This window comes from Centropristis striata, chromosome 13, assembly GCF_030273125.1.
Source record: "Centropristis striata isolate RG_2023a ecotype Rhode Island chromosome 13, C.striata_1.0, whole genome shotgun sequence".
Classification (NCBI taxonomy): domain Eukaryota; kingdom Metazoa; phylum Chordata; class Actinopteri; order Perciformes; family Serranidae; genus Centropristis; species Centropristis striata.
In genome coordinates this window covers 9,036,371-9,060,557 of record NC_081529.1, presented here as the reverse complement: position 1 = coordinate 9,060,557, position 24,187 = coordinate 9,036,371, and the positions used below count along the sequence as shown (strand labels likewise).

General features: G+C 41.6%; 1 protein-coding gene across 1 annotated transcript in view; it reads left to right on the top strand.

The window, feature by feature from the left end:
- The window catches only part of usp43b (ubiquitin specific peptidase 43b), a 116,929-nt gene continuing 92,742 nt past the window's right edge, over positions 1 to 24,187 (top strand). Inside the window, exons 1-2 of the mRNA XM_059347887.1 lie at positions 1 to 935; positions 10,793 to 10,939. Coding sequence (XP_059203870.1) covers positions 315 to 935; positions 10,793 to 10,939 — 768 coding nt within the window. The 5' untranslated portion in view covers positions 1 to 314. The remainder of the gene's footprint in view (positions 936 to 10,792; positions 10,940 to 24,187) is intronic.

Sequence of the window (24,187 nt, the reverse complement as noted above, 5' to 3'; positions counted from 1 at the left end):
GCGCTCAGTGCTGCAGCTGGACGGCGGAGCGGCTCGTTGTGCCGGCATGACGAGATGCTGCTGGTGACAGCGGTGTCGGGGTAATAATGAACGGCTTCAGTAAGTGCTGGGATGGATGAGGAAGGTTTACAGTCAGCGCAGGCTGGAATAACAGAGAGCTGTTGTGCCTCCTGGCTCCGCGATGGTGTCACCTCTGTGCGCTTTTCCCTCTGCTACCCGGACAGGGGACACTGGCGAAGAAGTGACACACCGGCGTCGGAATTTACACAATTATCAGTCTGAGATTAGACGAGCGAGGGAGTAGAGGCGCTGTCATGGAGAAACAGAGCAGAGTCAAAGAGGAAATGCCGACATCGAAGGAGGAGAAGCGCAAAGAGAAGAAGACGAAATCTGGGAAGCTTTTTCGAAGGAAATCGTTGAAGTCTGTGGGGAGTTTTATGAACAGAATCATCAAAACTTTGGGCACTTTGACCCACTTTGGAGACGCTGACGCGCAGGACGCGGAGGACGACGATGGAGGGTTCCGGAATGGCGCACCTTGCACCCTCAGCGCCGGCTCGGGGGTCCTCAAAGAAGACGTGACTTGGGATCGCGTGGTGAAGAACACTTCGAGCACGTCCTTTTCCCTGTGCACCGGCAGAGAGAAACTACTCCACCAGTACGCGGACAAGATCCCAGGAGTCCTGGGGCTGAAGAACCACGGGAACACCTGTTTCATGAACGCCGTGGTCCAGTGTTTGAGCAACACCGACCTGCTGGCAGAGTACCTGGGGCTGGAGCGCTACAAGCTGGACCTGAGTCACACCAGGATAAACGGGCTGCTGAAGAGTGATGAGACGCGGCTGGCCAAGGGAGAAGTCACGGAGCAGTTGGCATCACTAGTCAGAGCTCTGTGGACTCTGGAGTACACCCCACAGCTGTCTGTGGACTTCAAGGTACCCACAGCACACAACACGAGCCAAAACACACATCTACAGGTGGACACTAATGAGTTTACTATGTAGGTGCAGGGTTGAAGTGTAGTGGTAATATTCATGGGCACATAATGAGACAGTGGCTCCATGGGCACACCTGCAAAAGGCCCCACAACAAGACACACAGACTTTATAGTTGTTAAGCCTCTTTTTGTTGTTGTTTTGTGTCACTTTGTAGTTCTTTTGATTCATGTTGTTCTTGTTTTGGGCTGTAGTAGTACTTTTTTTGCAGGTTGTTGTTTTGCACCCCTCTCTTTGTAGTTGTTTTGTGTCACTGTAGTTCTTTTGTGTCTCTTTGTAGTCCTTCTGTGTCTCTACAGTTGTTTTGTCTCACTGTAGTTATCTTGTGTGTCGCTGTAGTTGTTTAGTGTGCAGCTGTAGTTGTGTTGTGTGTTATTTTGTGTGTAGCTACAGTTGTTTTGTGCGTAGTTGGAGTTTTGTTTGTCGCTACAGTTGTTTTGTGTCGCTGTAATTGTCTTGTGTGTCGCTGTAGGTGTTTTGTGTGTCGCTGTGGTTGTTTTGTGTGTCGCTGTAGTTGTTTGTGTGTCGCTACAGTGGTTTTGTGTGTAGTTGTTTTGTGTGTCGCTACAGTTGTTTTGTGTGTAGTTGTAGTTTTGTGTGTCGCTGTAGTTTTGTGTATTTTTGTAGTCATTTTGTGCTGCTATAGCAGTTCATCCCTCTTTGTTGTTTTGTGTGTCTTTGTAGTCGTTTTGTATCTCTTTTTGTCTTTTATCTCTCCTTGTAGTTGTTTTGTTTGTCCTTGTGGTTGTTTTGTGCCTTTTCACAGTCTTTGAGTCTTTTTTGTGATGTCTTTGTAGATGTTATATGTTTCTTGTGGTCAGTGTGAGTCTCTTTGAGTGACATTTTGTTCAGGGCCCCTGACACTTTGTGCTCCTGTGCTTGCGCCCGGTTTACCCCGTTCAATAATCCGTCCATGGTAATATTAAAAAGGTAAGGGCAGTGATGCAGTTTCAGTGGTTATCATTAACTCAACACGTACTCTCACATTATAAGTCTCTTGGTATCTAAAGTGCAGGGTAAGCTGACGGTTTAGTCAAACATAATCACATGTTATTATGCTCACAGTGTGCCATCAGCACCACTGTGAAGTGCACGGAGTAGCCTGAATTTGATCTTCAGACAAAAGAGCCGTGTCATAAGTCTTACATCATTTGCTATAATTGCCAAAAGTAAAGCAGACATTCTCATGGCACATGCAATAACAAGCGTGAGGTGCTCTGCCCTGTGACATCAGTGTTTTCCTGTTAGGTGATAATGAGGCTGCTGTCTGTAGCGTCTGAGGGCACGCGGTCAGCAGGTGACCTTTTCCACTAAGGTGAAGCCAATAAGGTTCATCATTCTATGAACAACCCCAGTAGAAAGTTAATCACTTCCTGGTTGCAGCACTAACTAGTGTTCCATTCCCTTTAAGAGCTTTGTATGTGAGGTAAAGTACAGGTGACTGCTCAGCTGTACATGAGAGTTTTTATTTAGAAGTGTTGCTGTTGTGATGCAAAGTGCAGGGGCTCAGAGAGGAGATGATTTACTCTAACACTTTCCACTTAAGAATCTCCTCTCCCCGAGGATCAGGGGCTGCGACAGAGCCCTATCAGGAGACCCTCAGGCTTTCCTACTCTGCCTACGCTGGAGATACGGCAGGGAAAGAAACTGTACTTTATCTGCCTGCAGCTCTTTGCTCTGGATTTCTTTGAGCCACAGTTCAAGGCAAGAAGTAGATAATACGGAGCAGCGAACAAAAAAAAATCCACAATGGATCTATTCTTGGAAATGCTAATTACCCTGTAAGAAGCATGGCTACTGGACTATCCTGACCCCCACTGTATAGGCACTTTAATGTCTCACACTTGAAGGTATTGTAATGAGGAAGCCAATAAGAGCCAACTTAGTTTTTTAACATCGATCCCGTTTTTTCTCTTTTTTTTGCTGTCCCATCTGCTGTGGTCTCTGAACGACTTTACTCTCCTGTCAACCAGGATCCTTACTGCCAATTATTCCCCAATTCCACACTTTCATTTCCCTCTTATCTCACGAGATTCAGATATCGGATATTTTCAGCAACAATCAGAGGGAACAGCATGGAAACATCTTGCCAAGATTAAAAGATAGATTCAAAGAACAACACTAAACACTCCCCCCTTGTGTGTGATTAGATGTTTCCTGTGTTAAAGCATACACACACACACTCACACATTGCTGTGCCTCTTGGCTGTGGTTTGTGACCGTAGGAGGTCCAGAGTTCATGCAGCTCAGGCCTTCTGAAATTGCCTGTTGAGTAATACCACAGCTGCCTGGAGGGAGGCATTATAAAATAATCAGATAGCTCCGAGGCTTGTGTTTGAGAGGCAAAATTAGCTCCCAGTTGCGGGAAGTCCAGACAGCACACAGCTCTCATAAACAGTCCTGCAGAAAGGATTGCTCTTTATTTAAATACCCAATGAATCTGTCGTAAATGTAAGTTATTTATCAGTTTCTGCAGGCGTCTGAAAGTCAGGTGTTTTGTCAGAAGAGCGTTGGAGCGGTTACGCAAAAGCCAGCAGATTTAAAGGCCTACCTATAGTACTCCTCCTCACATCACATGAATTTTCATTAGAAATGATAAAAGGGCAAGTGTTGAAAGAGATCTCTTTTTTGACAATTACCCTTTCAACAGGACGTACACTGTGCTCAACTTCTTTTTTTTATTTTGAATGAATAATGCCGTTCATGTACGCCTCCTCTGTAAATGTGGAATCATCCTCTTTGATCAGAAGTTCTTCAAAGTTAATGAATCAGCAGTGGCCTCCACGCAGGTCAGCTGGCTGCAGAGTCCCAGTCAGGAGAAAAAACACAACAACAAAGTCCTGCTGAATACCTGGCTCTCTGCCACATTCCAGTACCACCTGTGTTGTAGGACAGGAGAGGTGGAAGGAGAGAGGCTGCTTTATTTCTAAATGTTCACTAAAGATTAGGCATGTCTCTGTGTATTTATACTGCCAATAGGTCCTGAGCTTCCACTCTCACACATGTGTCTGTTCTTCAACCTGGGAGCAGATGTGTGCTTTTGATCTGGACAGTTCCTGTGCGTTTTTCTGCATCCCCCCTGGCACGATGGTGTGTTTGCATAGTGAGGCCTGTTCAGGGACAAAGCCTGAAACTCAAACAGTTACTCAACAGCCAATTTATCGGTTTCCATAACATGAGAGGCCTGAGAAAGAAGGGAGAGGGCAGTGAGCTGAACAGGAATGTTGAACAGCCATACAGGGGATACTGATGGGCCTACTTGGGAAGCTAAATGTGTGTTGTGACAGCAGGTATGCTCACAGGCATGTGCCAATATTTGCTGTCTCCATGTTGATTTTCAGTGATTATCTGTGTTGTTGGTTGTAAGTCAGACAGCGGGCCCACTGTAGATGTACAGTAGAGCAGTCCTTACCAGGGCTGCATGGACTCAGCTCTACGGTTACCAAGGTACGTTGGAGGCCCCACAATAAGATTTTATCCTGATACTTGAGTCACAATACAGTGTAAAAAAAATGTCTGTAGATTTTACGGTGAAAAACTGCTAAACCATGACAATAAAAGACCGTAAAATGATAAATGGGTTAAGTCAGTTTCAGTAACAATGAAACACCGTATATGTATATATCAGCCAAAACGGTATTTTTTACAGTTTTGTTTTTTGAAGAATAAATTACTCCACTGAAAAGTACACTGTAATATGTATTTAATGTAATATATATATACAAGCATCACTGTAATTTTTGCATTTATCTTTTGTAAAAAATACTTTTCTCACTGTTAAATGTACTAAACACCATATCTCTAACAAAAATATACTGTAATATTTAATGGTAAAATATTTAATATATCCCTTTTCATTTATAAAGTATTTTCTTGTCAATTATATGGCAAAACAGCATTTCTTGTGATGGAAAAACTTTTTATTTACACCGTAAAAAATTTAATAAAATGGCAATCTTAAATGTGAAATCAACAGTGCCAATATCTTTTTACCGTAATATTAAAAAAAGTTCTACCCTATTTATTACAGTAAAGTTGTGGCAACCACAGCTGCCGTTTTTTACCGTAAAAACAAAAGTTTTTTTGTTTTTTTTTAGCCATTATTCAAGACAATAACACTGAACATGAGATTATGACCATATTTCACACATGGCCTAATGCTGAATTGGTGACACTAATGTTGGTTAAAAAAAAACCCCATTGGTGACTGTGTAGGACTTCTGTGCTGCGTGAGGATGTGTGTGAAGCATCCATGTTTTAGAATTTGAAGCCTCTTTACAGAAACGGTTTATGTACTATACAATTTTTTTAAAATAAGGGTTAGACAGGTACGGATAAATTAGCTAAATGATGTGCAGTAAAGATGGAGTGTTTTCTTGTTCTGCCTTAACTTTTAGTTAGATGATTACACACATTACAAACCGACCAGTGGTCATTATGCCACAGAAAGCAATAAAAGCATTTCCACAACCTCAATTATATCACAGAGACAATTGCCACCTTCAAACGGCTGAAGGTAATTACTGTTATTACTTTGGTGCACAACAGCTTTAGGTTAGTGCTTGTCCACGGTTCTCATGGTTAATGGCAGAACATTGCAAAGCAACTCTGAATGTTTCAAGGGCATCAGTTTAAAAAGATGTCTGTCGTACTACACTGAACCTTCTTCAGTCACTCTGCTTTAGAAACATTTGTTGTAATGTCAAGTATGGCAGGATATCAACTGTATAGTATGTGTGTGAAGATACACCCACAGCTTCTGCAGAATGCACATATTTAAAGGGAAAGGTTGGATTTTATTTGAATTGGGGCATTATGAAGTACTTATCCATTGTCAGTGTATTTCCTGCAGTAGATGGTGGTCAGCAAGCTCCCAGTTTGAAGAAGCAGGCAGGAGTACCAGCATGAAGCTAAGCAAAATGTGTTTTAGGGTGCTTTCACGACCCAAAGTTTAGTCCATTTCAATCGAACTCTGGTGCAGTTAAATCCTTGTTACGGTTCGTTTGGTTGGTTGTGAACGCTCCAATCATACTTTGGTGTGCACCAAAACATGTGGTGCGAGACCACTCGTAGAGAGGGTCTCAGTCTGTTTCCGAACGGACCCTAGTTCGGTTCGATTCCACTGTAAACGTAATCCGACCAGAATCTGACCCAATTAAAGGAAATGAACCAAAACACAGTGGATTGTGGGCAACCTCTACGGTGAGATGAACACAGATAATATTATATATTATAACACTGAGCTGAGGCTACACGGACGTGTAGTGGCCACAGCAAGAGAAGCTGGTTCGCCTCCCGCCTGCGGCGTACTGTGTGGAGTTTGCATGTTCTCCCCGTGTCAGCGTGGGTTCTCATCGGGTACTCCGGCTTCCTCCCACAGTCCAAAAACATGCACTTAGGTTTAATTGGTGACTCTAAATTGTCCGTAGGAGTGAATGAGAGCGTGATTGTCTGTCTTTATGCGTCAGCTAAAGCTAATTTGTGATTGGAGGATTATCAACGTGTTGCTCAAAATAACTTAATATTTACCTTCGTGGTAGAAACAGATCATGGTCGGAGCATCAAGGCTTTTCTGATTCTACAGCTGTCTGATCGCTGCATGTTGTAAATAATAGATCAACATTATTGACGACCCCGAGCCTCAACAGGAGCATGTTCTGAACGTTTCTTTCCAAATTATTTTGGTTGGAACACCAGAGTAGAATAGGGCCGGAATAATTAAAGGTACTTGTTTTGGACTCGGTTCCAAGTTGTTTGAATTTTTCACAGCCAACTTTTCAACCAATAAGAAATAATAGTATGAGTAGATTTCCAGCCGTCCACCTTCATACACACCTCTCTTTAAATCCTTTTTTAAATTTGGTCCGCTTACATTTCTGCTCTGTGAAAGAAACCAGACTAAATACAAAACGAACCAAATGTATCAATTTCACTCTGATTCAGACAAACCAAACAGACTGGTTCAGCTGCCAGCATCATCACAAGAACCGCCTCTATCCACCACATCACCCCTGTCCTCCAACAGCTCCACTGGCTCTCGGTTCAGTTCCAGATTCAATACAAAGTCCTCCTGGTAACTTTCAAAGCTATTCACAACCTCGCCCCCCCATATCTGTCCGACCTCCTCCATGTTCCCTCTCCCTCCCGCTCCCTCAGATCCTCTTCCTCATTCAGCCGCTCTGCTCCCCGCCTCTGGAACTCACTACCACCCCAACTCAGGAACACTGACTCACTCCCTTGTTTCAAATCACAACTCAAAACACATCTGTTTAAAACTGCTTATTCCCTCTGATCACAATTACCCTGTCCAATCTATCTTTTGTATTGTATTGTTATTAATTCTGTGTATTTTATTGTATTTTATTGCTGTTTCTCTTCTATCTTTTTTGTACGGTGTCCTTGAGTGCCAAGAAAGGCGCCTCCAAATAAAATGTATTATTATTATTATTATTATTACTTGGGTTGGAAAAGCGCCCTTAGCTACCTAAAAAGGTCACCCTGCAAGTATACACTATATTTAGAATAATTTCACTGCTTTACTGGCCATCAGACAGTTTTACATGGGGGGTAACTGCAGCTGGCAGGTGCAGACCAGCAACACCGATATTCTGTGAGGTAAAATTACTGTTTTTGTCAGTGGAGTCTGGTGGTTTTGACAAGAGCATAAATAACAGCTTCAGTGATTATATAGCTCTAGGTGTCTAAACTTCCTTTAGCTGCTGCCCTTCATCCACAGCAGTACATTGCTTTGCTTGTGTGTTTGTGCTCCTGCTTCTTCAAACCAGCTTGCCCACCGCCTTCTACTGTACCTAATACATTCACTAGAGTTAAGGACCTCATTCAACCCTGCTTTAAAAAATTTAAGCTATTCCTTTAAGCTTGTAAAAGGAAAAACATATTCTGAAAAGGAAAGTGAACCCAAGACTTCCCAGAATCAGATGTGTCATCTTCAAGAGCAAAAACCAAAGTGAAAATATTAGTGCAAACATGCAGTTTAAAGAAGTGTCTCATGTCCGTCTGGCTCTCAGTTCACACACTCTTGCTGATTAAAAACATTGCTCATCAGAGACATACAGCTGTCCAACGTAATAGGTTGAACAAGCAGCTCTAAATTCATTATATTCTGTATTTTGCACCCAATTTATCTTCAAATTATTTCATGGATCTAGTGCTGGATTGCAGCACTCATCACTTTTTGACTTTGAGATCTATGAGGCAAAGGAAGTTTCACTTTCACTTTCAAGACAAGATCAGAAGAGAAGATTAGAGAACCTTATCGCTCTGCCAAGACTCCACCAGCAGTTTTTCTCTGTTTATGAATTTTTATGTTCACTTTTTTTTTTCTCCACTTGTCAGTAACCACATCTCAGAAACTATTTTGAAGACGCAGTCCTGGCTCTGCTTCCATCAGTTTTTTTACTCTGCTCATACTGAACGGCCCAATTTCAAAATGATTTGAAAGAAGAGTTGACTGGAGTATTCTGATCTCTGTATTCAAACAACTGCAGCTTTATACTGTGTTGCACTGGATGCTTTGCTCCAGGACACGTCAGTGCTGCTTGTTTTACTTCATTATCTCTGCCCATCGCTTTGAGAATCGAATGGCAGCTCTTCAGTGACAGGCCTCTAACTTCATCATCCGACATGCTACATCACGTTATGGTGTCATGGCTATAAGAGGCATATCACATATTAGTGGATTATGAAGCAATGATTACAGTCTGCTGCCCCCTCTGCTATAATCTCTCATCACTGCCTTTGCTTCTGCAGGCTGCCAGCTGCGGTTCATGCAGCTAATTCCTGCCTAATTGAGTCGGGTGCCATTCACAGCTAAAGTCACATTATACTGTGTGTGAGCTAAAGTAGTCTTCAACCTACTTTTAAGAAGAATGTTTTTCACACCTCTTTTTTCATGTCAAATTTCTCCTCGAATGTAGTTTCTGGAGACGAAAAGAAGGAAAGGCGACACTATTTGACACTGAAAGTTTTATTAACAAGCACATTTTTTAAACCTAAGGCTTATTTTGGAAATCCAGAATCTGAAATGACTTTGTATCGGTTACAAGCGGGGCCAGGTGGAGACAAGGGAAGCGTGAATAGAGTGAGTGCAAATTTGCAATTCTGGGATTCTTCTGATCAGCGTTGTGTGAGAAGGCTAGGGTAGAGCGGCCCAACAAACACAACCGAGCTGTCAAAACCAGTAAACAAGATGTGCTCAAGATTTAAATTCTTTTGCTAGAGACTTCTCTTGAAAGGACATCTTAGCAAGCCTTTTTTTATTTGGCTTCTGCAGGTAGCCAGCACAGCTTGAATTCTAACCAGCTGTCACATTATAAAGCCAATTAAAGCACCACTGTTTTTATTCTCCAGGGAGGAAAGAAAATTGGGATAACCTGGATAAGATAAATATGTTAATGTGTTTCGGGAGGTTTTTCTGTAAATTGGAAACCTCATCACATTTTAACATCAGTTTTAACAGGCCTTAACCCTGCAGTCTTTCTCATGTCCAGCAGGGGGCGACTCCACAAAAAAAGAAGTCCAGTTGTAGTCGATGAGAAAATGACCCTACTTCTCGCTACCTAGAGCCAGCTCATAGCCTGTTCTCCCGTCAAAAACGTCAATATTGTCAGGCCGGGGTCAAGTCAGGACTCAGATGCAGAGCAGGTGAACTTAACATGTCTTTGTTTAAAAAAAAAAAGCAGCAAGGAACACCTCAGAGTGAAAGAAAAGGGCTATGAAACTGACTCTGAGGAGAAATCTAACAAAGAAAAGTCGCTCCAAAGGAGGAAAACACTGAAAGCTATCTACACTAATAAACTAAATAAATAATCCTAATCTAAGATAAGGGGAAAACTCTCAAGGGGAGAACAATAAAATAAAACTCCTACAAACAAAACAAAACCTGATATGGAAATAAAAGATTTTACAAAACACTAAGAAAAACTGCATAAGGACTAAAGGGAGAAAATAATAAAGAACACAAAATCACTCCAAAGGGAGGAAAAAAAAAACAGCTGACTCAAAACTATGAAACTAAGAACTAGCTAGAAGGAGATAAGTGGCTGGTATGGTGACGGGGTCAAACACACTGGACCAAGACAAGGGAAAACACAGACTATTGGAACACATGGAGGGAAGGGAGCACCAGGTGAACACAATCAGTAATTAGGGGAGACAATCAGACAGATGACACACAGAGAAGGGCAAGTGACCTGAAACGAGTGGAGAGTTACTATTTCAAAATAAAACAGGAAATAACAAGACACAAACACAAAATAAAACACCACCTCACCGCGGTGTGACAAAGATAGGCTGTGTGTACAAGCCTCGAAAAACGAGCGATATTGACATGTTTCACCGACTGCTGCGATGCGTCCACCGCCATCTATTAGCAGCGATTGATGGCGAAGTGAATTTAAAATGGTGGACTTCTGCCTTCGATTGGAGGCTGGTGCATTGGGTGGGTCGAACAAATGGTGGACTTTAGCCCGGGAGAGCAGGGTTTGCGTCTTGTGTGTAAACAAAAGTGAACCATTTTTCACTTAAGTTACGTTGTTCAAGTTTTTGAACGTAACTTATGTTTTTTACGTAACTTGCAGTAGTCACGTGATCCTTGTAACTACTTCACTTCAGGCATTTACCTACATTGATTTACTGTTTAAACTGTCTTTTATAACATCTTACCAGGAAGTTTTTTGCCCCTAACCTAGGTCAGTGGTTTTACAACATAAATCCACAGAAACTGCAGCTTTTTTTTTTTTTTTTTTTTTACAATCGTTTGTGTTTCTCCATTCTAGACCATAGTGTCCAAGTATGGATCACAGTTTCGTGGGAATTCCCAACATGACGCCCTGGAGTTCCTCCTCTGGCTGCTGGACCGCGTCCATGAAGACGTCAATCTGGCCACCCACAATAACAACAACAAGATCAAACCTCCAGGAAAGGTAAGAATCACGCAGGCTGTTGGTTCACGTAGCAGCAGTTAACATGATAAAAGTTATAATAAAAATAAATGATGTGAAACTAATGCATGACTCATAATGATAAAATACATGAATTAATGCATTATATATCTTGAACTCCTGCGGCTTTATTATATTTTATGTGATTACACAACAGCACACATTTGATCACTTTTTCCTGCTGTTCCAACATGAAGTTTTCTAAATATTTTCAGATGTTTACCCCAGTGGTCCTTATTCCCACTGTCCATGTTTGTGTTGTTTATTATCAGGGTAGCTGATAAGGATGTCCCCGAAGTCTTTTGATAATTCCTCAGACAGCGTCGCCACAGTTAAGTCTCCAGAGGTTACCTCCAGGTCTCTAAATGAGTTATGCAGTGCAGTTTTCATGCCACTGAAACCAGTGTTGCGATCTAAGGTGCACAACCTTGCTCTGTGTCGAATGTATCGCCTGCGGACAAGGGGAGTACAAGTGTGGCGATTTAGTGTTTGATTTTCTCTCAGCACGTCTCGTCCTCGAGCGTGGCCTGCAGGCGCGCTGCATCCTGATACTCCTTCAATGGAACTTTGAACTGCTCTACTGTGAGCCATTAAGGCAGGGTTTTCATGTATTATTAAATACATGTTTTTACTTTTGAAATAGACATCCCTCTCTTTTTTTGTAGTTTTAGCGGGGTGATAACCAGTGGCATAATTTATGAGAAGCGCTACAGTCACTGTTGGTGAGTCATTGCAAATAAATCTACTCAAACTCAGTGCCCTTTGTTTCCTGAGGCACTAACTGCAATGATTTATTCTGTTGTTTCATCATTATGGGATCGGGAGATATTGAGATCAGGAAGTCTTACACTCCCAAGGCTACACATTGGATAATTTAACATATAACACCCCTTTTTCTATGAAATCGTTATGACCGACAAGCAACCTTTTCTTGCAACTGACTACTTGTATCAATTAAAAGGGTGAAAAAGGTGTTTTTTTTCTGAAGGGAAAAGGAATGCCCTGTCAGCACAGAATATCATTACAAAGTCAAGGTCATATTGAAAGTTTTGGCTAGTCTGTGGGAGAAAGCCCAGCTTCTTTTCACTGGCTTAAGTGTAACATTTGCTCCTCTTTCAACTGCAGCTGATACTCAATCCTTCCATTAGTATGTAAGCAAAGCAGGCAGAGAGACAAATTAAAGTCCCCCTTCAGACACATTTTGGAGTTTCCAGTATGTAAAAATACTCTGCTGTGGTTAATATAATATATGATATATATACAGAATATAATATATAAATGACAGTGGCTGCACTATGAGATGAGTCTGCTTTGCACAGGAGGTTTTAGGTTTCTTTTGCAACTTTTGATTGGCTTTTTCGCAGTAGTTTACATTTACATTTAGTCATTTAGCAGACGCTTTTATCCAAAGCGACTTACAGGAAAAAAGGCAAACAATCAAGGTATAGTGCAATAAGAGCCCTTAGTGCAGCAATAACTGCTAGTGACAATTCTTGAAGGAGTAGAGTTGTGTGGAGAGAAGGTCCTCTCTGAAGAGCTGGGTCTTCAGGTTTTTAAAGGTAGAGAGGGACGCCCCTGCTCTGGTAGGAACTGGTAGTGTGTTCCACCAGCGGGGAACAAGAAATGCAAAAGAGTCTGGATTGCCTTGGATGAACGGGTGGCAGAGCCAGGCACCATTCATTGGAAGAGCGCAGCGGTCGTGAGGTAGAATATGTCTGAATCAGACAACTTTGTAGGCAGCATTAGAGATTTGAATTTGATGCGGGCTGCAACAGGTAGCCAGTGGAACTCAACGAACAGCGGAGTGACGTGTCCTTTTTGGCTGGTTGTAGACCAGGTGCGCCGCCGCGTTCTGGATCATCTGAAACGTTTTTACTGTGCAGTAGTGATGTATATTAACTGTATCCCACATCGGACACTGTTCTGCGCTTATATCCCTGATCGACACATCTGCAATGCTGCACTTTCCAGTATTTCACGGTCATTTTTCGAATAAGATCCACCACCAGTGTAGGTATAATTGATTTATACATATTTAACAATCTACGTGTGAAATTTAGTTTATGTACATGGAGATTTACATGTCTAATTACAATACGAAAGTAATTCTGATGAGAGAAAGCAGTAAAAACGCTCAGGCGACACTCAGGCGACAATCTTGAAAAGTACATCTGCATTTTTACTGTACTATATTTTATTGTGAAGGACAGAAATACGGACCGGGGTATGTTGATAACCGTGATATTTATTTGGCTTACCCAGAAACATTCAATTTCCCCCGGAAAACTCAGCAGCCCCCATTGTTTTACAGCGAGGAGATCCAAGTGTCCGATATGGGATACAGATAACACACGGCTAATTCACCGGTGTTAGTGTCCTCTTGCCAACTCTGGTAAACCTGAGGGGGTCATCCCTATGTTCCCTGGGACCTATGTTCCCCGGGTTAGGGTTAGGGTTAGCCTGTAGGCCTACATAGGCCTATTTGCCATGGAATTTGGCAGTAATGGTGGAAACAGTCCTCTTTGTGTGAGACTGGGGACCCTTTTTCGCTGCTTTTCCCAAAAAGGGTCCTATGTTCCCCAGTCTCATACAAAGAGGGGAACATAGACAAGCTCCCAACCCAAGGCTAACATACACTGTTAAAACGATATACGGTTAGAAAGATAAGAAGATAGATTCTAGTTTCACATCACTTAATTAATTGGAAACATAACATAATCATTTATATTAATAGTTAATGTGAAATTTTGATGATTTTTGAGTGTTAGCCAAAAGCTTCGGATCTCAGATTTGAGCAAAGTGCACAGATATCTCCCGTTCAGAGGAGGAATGAGAAACCACGTCTCTAGTGACAAACTACACAGATACAAGTCAGTCAAGGTCAGATGTTTTAAGTGACAATAATTTAAGAAAAACACATTAAAAGTGACAGGAGAAATATCCATTGAAGAGTATTGAGAGTATGGTCCAGCTCCCTGTTTCAAATAAAATCTCACTTGACAACTCCCCCAAGTTTCTTGTTACTGTTTTTCACACATAGAACTCACTGAGATACTCACATGAACTGAGCTTCCATATACTTGTGAGCTCAGTTGCCCTTTAAGTCAGGATAAGAGTGAACGATGAGGGTAGGGGGTGTCTGGACTGTGTCTTTGAGCACACATGGGTCTGCAGAGGACATGACAGGAGGTTAGGACTGGAGAGCTGCTGATAAGGTCTGCCGTGACCAGTCTGCAGCACCCTGGAGAGAATGTCGCTGCACCTTGTTAACACCAAACGAGTGAGATTTGAAAGACCTTTAAAAAAAATGTTTTTTCAAAACTTAATTCTGGATCGAGCTCTATCATGGTGTCTGATTCATTTATTTGAAGGAATGAATGGCTTTACTTTAGTCTCCTTTAGAGAAAGTTAGAGACAATTTTTACTTGTCAGAACAAAATCCTGCTGGAAACAAATATATATCATATTGGTATCATCCATCATCCAACCAGTCACTGACCTAGCCAATACAAGCTGAAGTCAACATATACTGGAGTAACAGCAGCTGCTGCTAATGGAGCTAAAGTAGCTCCAAAGCTAAAATGTTTACTAAGAAGTACCAGTGGAGGCAAGATGGAGGCATGCTGGTGGGAGAATGTTTGATATCTGACACAGATTCCACAGTGCTGTATAGGATGAAATTGCCCAGTAGTTTGGTGTGAACTAAAACAAGGCCTGTGAGTCCTGTATCCATGGTGATATGATTGTCTATTATGCTAGAATTAGCATCTTGGTGGCAGTATTTGTTGCCCAGTCCAAATTCCACTTCTGGCCCGACGCCTAGAGTTGATGATTCTTGTCCAAATTCTGCTGTGCACTGTAACAATCAAATTAGTCTTCAAGGCCTGTCAAACAGGTCCGCTATTTAAAAAAAACAAAAACACACTTGGCTCTTTTTTGCAACAATAAAAGCAAATGCTAATGCCAGAGACAAGCCTAATCGATAACAATAGTAACACCTGGTGGTGCATGTGGAGTCAGGTAGCAAGTGGGAAAGCCAAAGGGCTTGAGGAACGGCAATGTCGGCAACCACCCTCCAGAGTGGAAATCTTAAATGCTCCACCGTTGCCTTTTGTCTAAAGGGTTGAAAATGCAAAACTGTGTCTCTGGTCAGCTCACACTGGCTCTCGTCACATACGCGCTTACGTAACATCCATGTGCAGTCTAGGAAAATGACAACAAACATGTTGGACTATTTCCATCAGTCAGACAGTCAAATTGCCCTGCAGCTTTGATAACTACCCAGGAGTCATTTTATTTCTAAAGTCCGCTTTAGACAAGACCCAGGAGCACTACTAGGTTGAGAAGAGAAGTGTCTACGCATGCACAAGATCTTGGTGGTGTTGTATAGCAGTACTCCACAAGTACCACCCAGCCACCTGGCGTGCATACTACATGGAATTTCACAGACATTTGCGTCACCGCATGCACTCAGATTTCCCCCTAATGACTTGTCTAAACATGGAATAAAAAGTGAGAACGCAACATCACTTTTGTATTTTCTGTCCAGATCGTCTCCATCTAAACAGGGTCTGAGTCTAACTGTAAATTGAGATCTGTCCTCAGCTCAGCAGATGATGATTGGCACATCTAAGAATGAGACCATGCATTTGAGCTTTTTTTCTGGTAAAAAGATGAAAGAGTTGTGAGGTTGACTATTGTACTTGCATTGGCTGCAGGTTTACAGAATACTGGACTATAAAGCAAATCTCTCTGTTAATTAGAAGGGCACTCTTTGACCTGCTGAGGCCAAATGCCCTATTTTGCAATGTTATAAGTGTAAAATAAATTGTGATTCCAATCTGCTGATTCCTAAAGTGAATGGCTTCTTTCTTCGCTTATGCTACGCCCTTCCAGTAGTTTTTCTGTAATTCTGCTGACAAAGAGTTCAGCAGACAAACCAAACTGAAACTATGTCCTCCTTGATGGTAATGACCAGTCTTTGTTTCAATCCTACTTGTGGTCATAAGAGTTGGTTTGTAACCAAAAGAATGAGATTGCGTAAACAAGCACAGTGTGCAAAGTGTGTCATGGTTGTGGAAGTCAGACCAGTCATAGGTGCATTGATGCAACAGATTTTATCTTTCTTAATCAGTCTGGAATAAGCTGTAAGTCTTCGCTGCTGGAGGAACAGTGCTGTATGAAAAATTCAGCTGCAGTATTAGCCTCCAGTGTACAGTCTATGATTAGTCCGTTCCCTTGTTAATCTTTGTGCCATTTTATGGGACTGTGAAAACCTCCGACGTGTTTAATTAGGGATCATTTCAGAAGAATACAGTGCTGTAATAGATTATTCTACATATGAATAAATATCCCTTGCAGTGAGAGAGAGAGAGGGAGGAAGTGAAGGGGGAGCAACACTATGGCCTCTGTCCAGAGCAGAAAATCTCCTATGACAGTTGTCTCTTATGTTTGTCCAGGCCCTCTGCCATCAGCCAGTGTGGGCTCTTTGCAGACACCAAGGTTGTCATGGATTTCAGTTTTATCAGTGAGGAAACATGTGGCCAGATAGGCCACTGCTTAGTATCAGGAATGGGAGGGTAGTCATTCCAGTCATTCTGCCTCCTCATGAATCATAGTCAACTCCTTGCTTTATCCTCTGCTTCATCCTGTCCATAGCTCTTACATACTGTACCTCTGTAAGAATGTACAGCAAAGCCGTGGTATGCTATCAGTGCTCAAACCCACAAAGGAGCTTTGTGAGGGGCAGCAGGGCCTCACTGAGGGCAGCTGCAAGACAAGAGTCTAAATCACACTCTTCTAGGGTTGTCACCATACTAACATTTTCAACTCGATACCGATACTCAGGAAAACATTCGATACTCGATACCATTTTCGATACCACAAGGATAAAAACAAAGACCCAAAAATTTAACAGAAATATTTTTATTAACAAGAAAAATGCAACATGTAAAAATGAACAGACATATTTTCGTTGTTGGTCAAACACAGACGGTGGAGTCGGCTGTGTGTGTTGCTGTTTGGTTGCAGGTCGACTTTTCTCTGCTTCATTCTGAAACTTCAAGAGAGAAAATAACACTTTTCAGTCAACAACATTTATGTCAACTTATTAACTCTATGCTTATGTATACTGACACTGTGTCAATTAACGTAATATGGGCATACTACGTGCCTGATTTATTTATTTAGGTTGTTTATAATCATTAACGTGACGTCAGCCTTTAATTGCTAGCTGCGGCTAATGGCTAATAATAACACGGCCAACATTAATGCGAGCCACCGGCCACGATAACATCAGTAAAATATATCTATTATAAATTATATCTTTATTTACTTTTTAGGTATTAGGGCTACGTGCAAGGCAAGATGCACTTCATATTCTTAAAAATGGGTACTCCCAATATCATAAAATTACCATTGTTGGTATTTTATAAATGTAATGTGTATTGATTATTGTGCATTTAAAATAGCACTTTATATTTACTGTGCAATCGGGCAATCTGCAATATAATTACGCAACTAACACTTTAACACTCCAGCACTCTGCACTTTAACCAACCCTTTGATATGTAAACGTAGCGTTTAACACTAGTGAAATATATTTGTTCCCCTGACCCCTGACCCTTGGCCTGTATGTTCCATGATCCACTATACTTTTCATTGTTCTTGCTTTTATTTTTATTTTCTGTTCTATTATGCTCAAGAACACGTTTTCTCTCCTCCTGCTCATTCTGGCCATGAAGGCCAACTGCCAACTTGTTGTTACCGTTGTTTTATTGATTTTATTGTTATGGTTATGGTATTGACATCAACCTGCCAAAGGGACTGAAGATGGAAATTAGCTGTTGGCTATAATCTTGCATATTTACATGTATATGTTCACTAGTATATATTGTCCCTGTTTTAAATAAATAAACTTAAAGGTCAGTTCGATACTTTTGAAAATGAGTATTGTATCCGGATACAACGTTTTAGTATCGATACTTTTTTGAGTATCGATACTTTTGACAACCCTGCACTCTTCTTAAACTTTAAAGCTCCATTCAGGGTCATCTTTAGGTTTGTTTGCTTGATTGTTTGTTGCTTCACCTTGGTTTTAATCTGCTGCCACCCTGCTGGAGCTCTGGTGGTGCTGGCTCGCTGGCAGAGTCATCCAGGGTCACAGCCAGGCTGATGGGAGGCGTCAGCCCCGTTTACCAGTCCACGCACGTTCCCACTCACAGCCAAAGAAATCTGCAAGCTCTACCGTCTTCTGCTGCCAACGCAGGAGCCTGTGGGCCTGCGCTAATTGTTTTAAAGCATGTGCTGTTAGTTACCACTTCATACAGGAGAGCCAGAAGACCAAAAAGAAAAAGTTAGGGAGAGGGTACCCCCCTTTCACCCCCCCCTCTCAATCAACAGCCCCCCTGGGCTCGCTACGTAATCACAACCACAGTGTCAGAGCAGTCGGAGCTCAACTATTTTGTATTTATAATGGAGGGTGACAACTCGGCGTCCTGCACACACAAGCACACAAACACTACACAGTCTAACATTTACCGTTGACTCCCCATGGCTTTGACTTATGTGGCGTACATTCTCGCTTGGTTTGTTGATTGTTTATCGCTTAGGAAACACAGTGCAAGTGTGAGTCTCTCTCTCTCTCTCTTTCTTTCTCTCTCCCTCTCTCTCCTCTTTATCTCTCTCTCTCTCTCTCTCTCTCTCTCTCTCTCTCTCTCTCTCGGCTATATGAATGTGGCTCTTTGTAAGTCTCAGGAAGAAAGAGACACTTGTTGTGCAGCCGTGGTACAGAGAAAAAGAGAGAGGTGAGACTAAGTTCTCTGCAATAGTGTGGCAGTGGGTGGGGGGACAGTAAGCAGTAGTGACAGGCAGAGAGATGGGGAAACAGTGAGAGAAATTACTTCTTTGATTCTACATGACAAACATTGCTGTAGAACCGGTAGAATGTGGATGTTTCACATTTGCAAATGCGTCTGATCAAGCAGGGGTATTGCTTGTGTAAGAAGGCCAGGCTCTCCGTGGACGGGAGATCATCAAAAGACCCAACTGCACTTAATTAATCACAGTCAGGAAAAAGTTTTCACTGAGGCTTTGGTGCACGAGTGACTTGTACTTGAATCTGCATGTGTTGAGAGTAGAGTTGCAAATTGCAAAGAGTTTCCTTAATGGATTATTAATCATCTTAGCAATCAATATTTAGCTCAAAATACATGTTATGAGCGACTTGTGTGGCCCATAATTGCAGCAAAGTTCAAGTAAATAATGTGTTTAGGCAATAAATTAAATCAACATAATTTGATTTATAATAACAAGGTAATGGCTTGACTTAAAATTATAGTGCTCTGACTCTGAGTACAACTTTCAAGTTTTATTGGAGGACATAAATTAAATGAACAGGCTGGGCAGATCCAGCACTTAACACTCTTTTTTATATCAGCAAAAAGGGCTGAAGCTTTAAATAAATTGTTATCCAGTAAACATAAAGTAGGTTACACAAAGTTTGGACTTTGAAGAGGGGTCATGTGAGGTACTTATCCAGAGTCAGTGTATTATCTACAGTAGAGCGTGGACGGCATGTTCTATATAGTATATTTTACCACTTTACCTTGCCGTCAGACAGCCCTGTTTAAGTTTGCTCAGGGGGAACTGAAGCTGTTATCTATGCTCTCCTCAATGCCACCACACTCCCCTGACAAAAGCAGTACTTTAACCATGCAGTACACAGAAGTTGCTGCTCTACCGCTGCCTCCATGAGTTAGTTTGTGTGTTGTTGTGCGCCTTTGGTGAACCCAAACTAGTTCTTTAAAACACCAATATATTAAGATAACAGTTTTGTAAGTTGAGTCTGGCAGCTTTGAAGAAAGAATAGATAACTGCTTACTGGTACTCCAAACTGGATGTGTTCCGATCGCCATATATTGTAGGCAGTGGTGGAATGTAACTAAGTACATTTACTCAAGTACTGTACTTAAGTACAATTTTGAGGTACTTGTACTTTAATTGAGTATTTCCATTTTACGTAACATTATACTTCTACTTCATTACATTTTGAGGAAAATATTGTAGTTTTTACTCCACTACATTTAGCCGACAGCTTTAGTTACTTTTCAGGAGATATAACATAAAAAAACATGATAGATTTAAAGTGATTATGCATTTTGTGATGTGCATTTTTGATTAAACCTTATAACAGTATATTTGATGGTTAAAATTAGCCCTACATTGACAGCAGTAAAACACTGCTTACATAAATGCATCAAAAATAATAATACAAAATATATTTGGAATATATAAAACAGTCTGAGTGAGTTCATTCTGTATAACGAGTTCTTTTACTTTTGATACTTTCAGTACATTTTGATGCTGATACTTTTGTACTTTTACTTAAGTAAGTTTTTAATGCAGGACTTTTACTTGTAGAGTGTGGTATTAGTACTTTTACTGAAGTAATGGACCTGAATACTCCTTCCACCGCTGACTGGAGGTAATACACTGATAATAGATGAGCACCTCATACAGCCCCACTTTAAAAATTCAGAACTATCCCTATAACTACAGTTTTTGTGCCAACGTTACCAGCTCAGGGAGTCCCTAAACATCTCACCCCAACCTTTTAATTGGATTTACACCACAAGACGAGGCTCTGTGGCTTGGAGATGTTGTCGGAAAGCACTGCTTGTCCTCACATTTGCATTGTAGCGTTCCCTCTGCTGTCTAACTTGACACCCTCTTGACTCTAGCTTCTGGCCTGCAGTGAGTGAGCAGCTGTTAGCTTGTTCTGTTGAAGCTGGTAGTCTGGCATTAGCATGAGCCTCTGGGTAGCTAACTACCTCAGACAGCTGTCAAGTAACAACTTGGTGGGATTTTCACTGTGTAACTTTATTAAAGGAGTCTCAACATTTGCCAACTGGTTAGTCAGTCAGGGGAGTGAGCTGTCTCTGTGGACAGCCTCACACGTTCTCCTCGTCCTCGTCCTCCTACACATTACATCACAACAATCACCATGTGGCCACTCCTTGTTTATCAGTTGTGCTGTCCTTCCCTTTGTCTGCCCGGAGATTTGATTTGAACTACGTGGGTGGTTGTGTACTTAAATTAGACACACATCCAGACAGTGACCCAGACACTGTACCAAGGTTTCAAACGTGGTTTATTTTCACTCTTTTTCACAGTACACGGTTCTAAATGTACCTCTAAAGCCACAGCAGAGCAGCGTAGTTGCCTGTGTGTGGTCAGTGGTGCTCCTCTCTCCTGTCAGGCCTGGATGCGAATGGTTTTGTTGTCATTCTTGTGTGTTTTCTGCTGTGTGTGTGTTTCCTCTCCGCTCTGCTTTTTGATTCTGTCTGCCCTGCCAAGCTGAAATGGCTTCCTGTGGCTCAGAGCCACCCAGCTGGAAAAGCAGCTTGGAGGAAAGGGTCCGAATATGACCACTCTGTGTCTGTGTCCTCTCTCACCTCCGACCTAGATCAGTGTTGATTGGATAAACTCCGAACAGATGCTAAGAGGAGAGTGGTTTGTGTGTTTGTTTTGGTCTAAAATGAACTTAAAGGTGCTGTACGTGACATTCAGTACGACATTCAGTCAGAGATTGCCTCTGATAAGCTCTCACCAGAGTTTGATTGACATGACAATCACGGCACACAGCACAATGCAAGTTTATTTATATAGCACAATTCAGGAACAAGGGCTGAACAGGGGTGTGTGTAGTTCTTTAGCCTTCTGTGTGGACTTAACATGTTCTCCCTGTGTCAGCATAGGTTCTCTCTGGCTTCCTCCCACAGTCCAAAATCATGCACCTTTGGTTTAATTGGTCTCTAAACTCTAAGTTTCCCGTAGGAGTGAATGAGAGCGTAAATATTTGTCTGTCTCTATGTGTCTGTCCTGTGATAGTCTGGAAACCTGTCTAGGGTGTACCCCGCCTCTCGCCCAATGTCAGCTGGGAGTGCGGATAATCAGTTAAAGACGATTAAATGAACGAATTAATGAATTTCAGCAACAAGACAATTAAGAGTGCTTTACACAATCCAAAAACAAAACATTGTTAAAGGAATTTTAGTTATTTGGATCATTAAAATCATCAAAACGGGTATAAATCCAAAAATAAAAAGAATAGAGGTGGCTGAGCTGAAATAATAATAATAATAATAATAATAATAATAACTTTATTTATATAGCACCATTTAAAAACGGCAGCTTACAAAGTGCTTCAACAAAGAGCAGTTAATTACACAGAGAATAATGCCATAAGGCTAAAAACAATTCTTACAGAATTCTTACAGATTCTTAAAGAAAAACAATAAAAGACAGAGCAGGAACAATCACAAGACATTCTCAGATACACAGAAAATAAAAAGTAAAATTTGTAAAAAGGAGTAGTAAAATAGAAAGCATTATATAAATAAATTTATAAATTAAATTTATAAATTAAATGGACCTGCACTTATATAGTGCTTTTCTAGTGGCTTTGCACCACTCAAATCGTTATACACTACAGACTGCTCTCATTCACCCATTCACACACACATTCTTACTGGTGGCAGAGGCTACCCTAAACGGTGCCACCTGCCACCATCGGGAATTCATTCTGACACTGATGAACACAACATCGGGAGCAATTTGGGGTCCAGTATCTTGCTCAATGATACTTCGACATGTAGACTGCCATGGTTAGGGATCGAACCACCAACCCTCCGATCAGTGTGTGGCCGCTCTGCCAACTGTGCCACAGCTGTCCAAATAGCACTGCTAACAATGGCAACAGTGTTAGCTTGCACTTGGTTAACTCGCACTCATCTGGGCAACCTGGGTTTTGAGTTCGAGTCCAGGACTCGAGTACTCCACCCCTACCTGGAGCTGACCGTGTTAAGGGCAACGTACTACCAGGGCAACCTGGTGACCGTGACAACACTATCCTGATTTATGATACCCAACTCACAGTAGCAGTACCACACTGTGACAGAAGCCTGGTTTTCAGCGGTAACTGTTGTATGAGCATGGCTGTCTCACACCTGGCTGTCTGCAGTGAGAGTGTCAGTGTTAGCCAGTGGGACATGAACACAGGAAGGGCAAACAGTTTAAAAGTGACAGACACACATGCACTAACTGCACGCATGGCCGCCTCCACTACCAACACAACGAACGGAGGCACTGGGATTATAACACACACACAGTGAGTGTGACTTCATCCTCTGCTCAGGACATTACTCCACTATATCTCTATATAACAAATAGTTGTTTACTGCTCTATTAATGTTCTGAATGTCGTGTACCCTGCATTTAATGTGTTTATCCTAATGGAGCCAGTATCTCTCTGTCAGACATGGAGGCTGGATTCAAGGTCATGATTGCTTCCTAAAATAAGAAAGGAGCTGGTTTAGTCGGCTTGGGGTTGCTCACTGTGACAAAGACACAATTAAGCTGCTACTATCTAACTGTTCTTTTAAGCAGCGGTGATGCATTGTGTTGTCTTGTGCAGTCAAAGGACATTTCTACAAACTGCACTCATGCTCTGCAGGGAGCCCAGCCAAGAAAACATTTTCTCATTAAGTTGTGGAGAGCTTTGAAATATAGGGAAACAAAAGTAGCACTTGCTTTTGTCGACTTCTCAGAGAGGCTATGTGGGTCTAATTACTTAATAAGCTAAATATTCACAAGTTTAAATCAGCAGCGCAAAAGCTTTTAAAGAGTCATTGTTTGAACTCTCATAGATTCTTCTTCAAACGTGCTTCGCCTGGGGAGAAGAATGAAGCTCTTCATCTTGTTTTGCAGAGAAATATAGTTAAATCAACAGACTGATTTGTTATTTAATATAAAGAAATTCCATTGCACACAAATTATTCCCAACCCCGCTGGGTCTGATTGGCAGACAGCACCGACCCCAACAATTTAAGTGATTCACATTTGCTGAGTGGAGGCTTTCCAGAGCGTGTGTCGATTCAATTGCCTGAAACCGGGCTGACTGGAATGATTTAAACAGTTGTTGATAGAAATGATTTAAGCGGGGAGGCGTGCCTTTCACGCCAGGTCCAGTTTTAATGTGTTATCTTGAGTTAAAATTGAATCTGCCTGTGAAGATTAATGGATTTTTTAAAAAGCAATAATTATCAATCTGGCCTCACCAACTAATGCCAGTTTAGAGAAAGAACTTTAATTAAATACCATTTGCAAAGTTTGTATTTGCAGAATATTATACCTCGAATCCTTATTAATGTTGTATATGAGCACATTTAT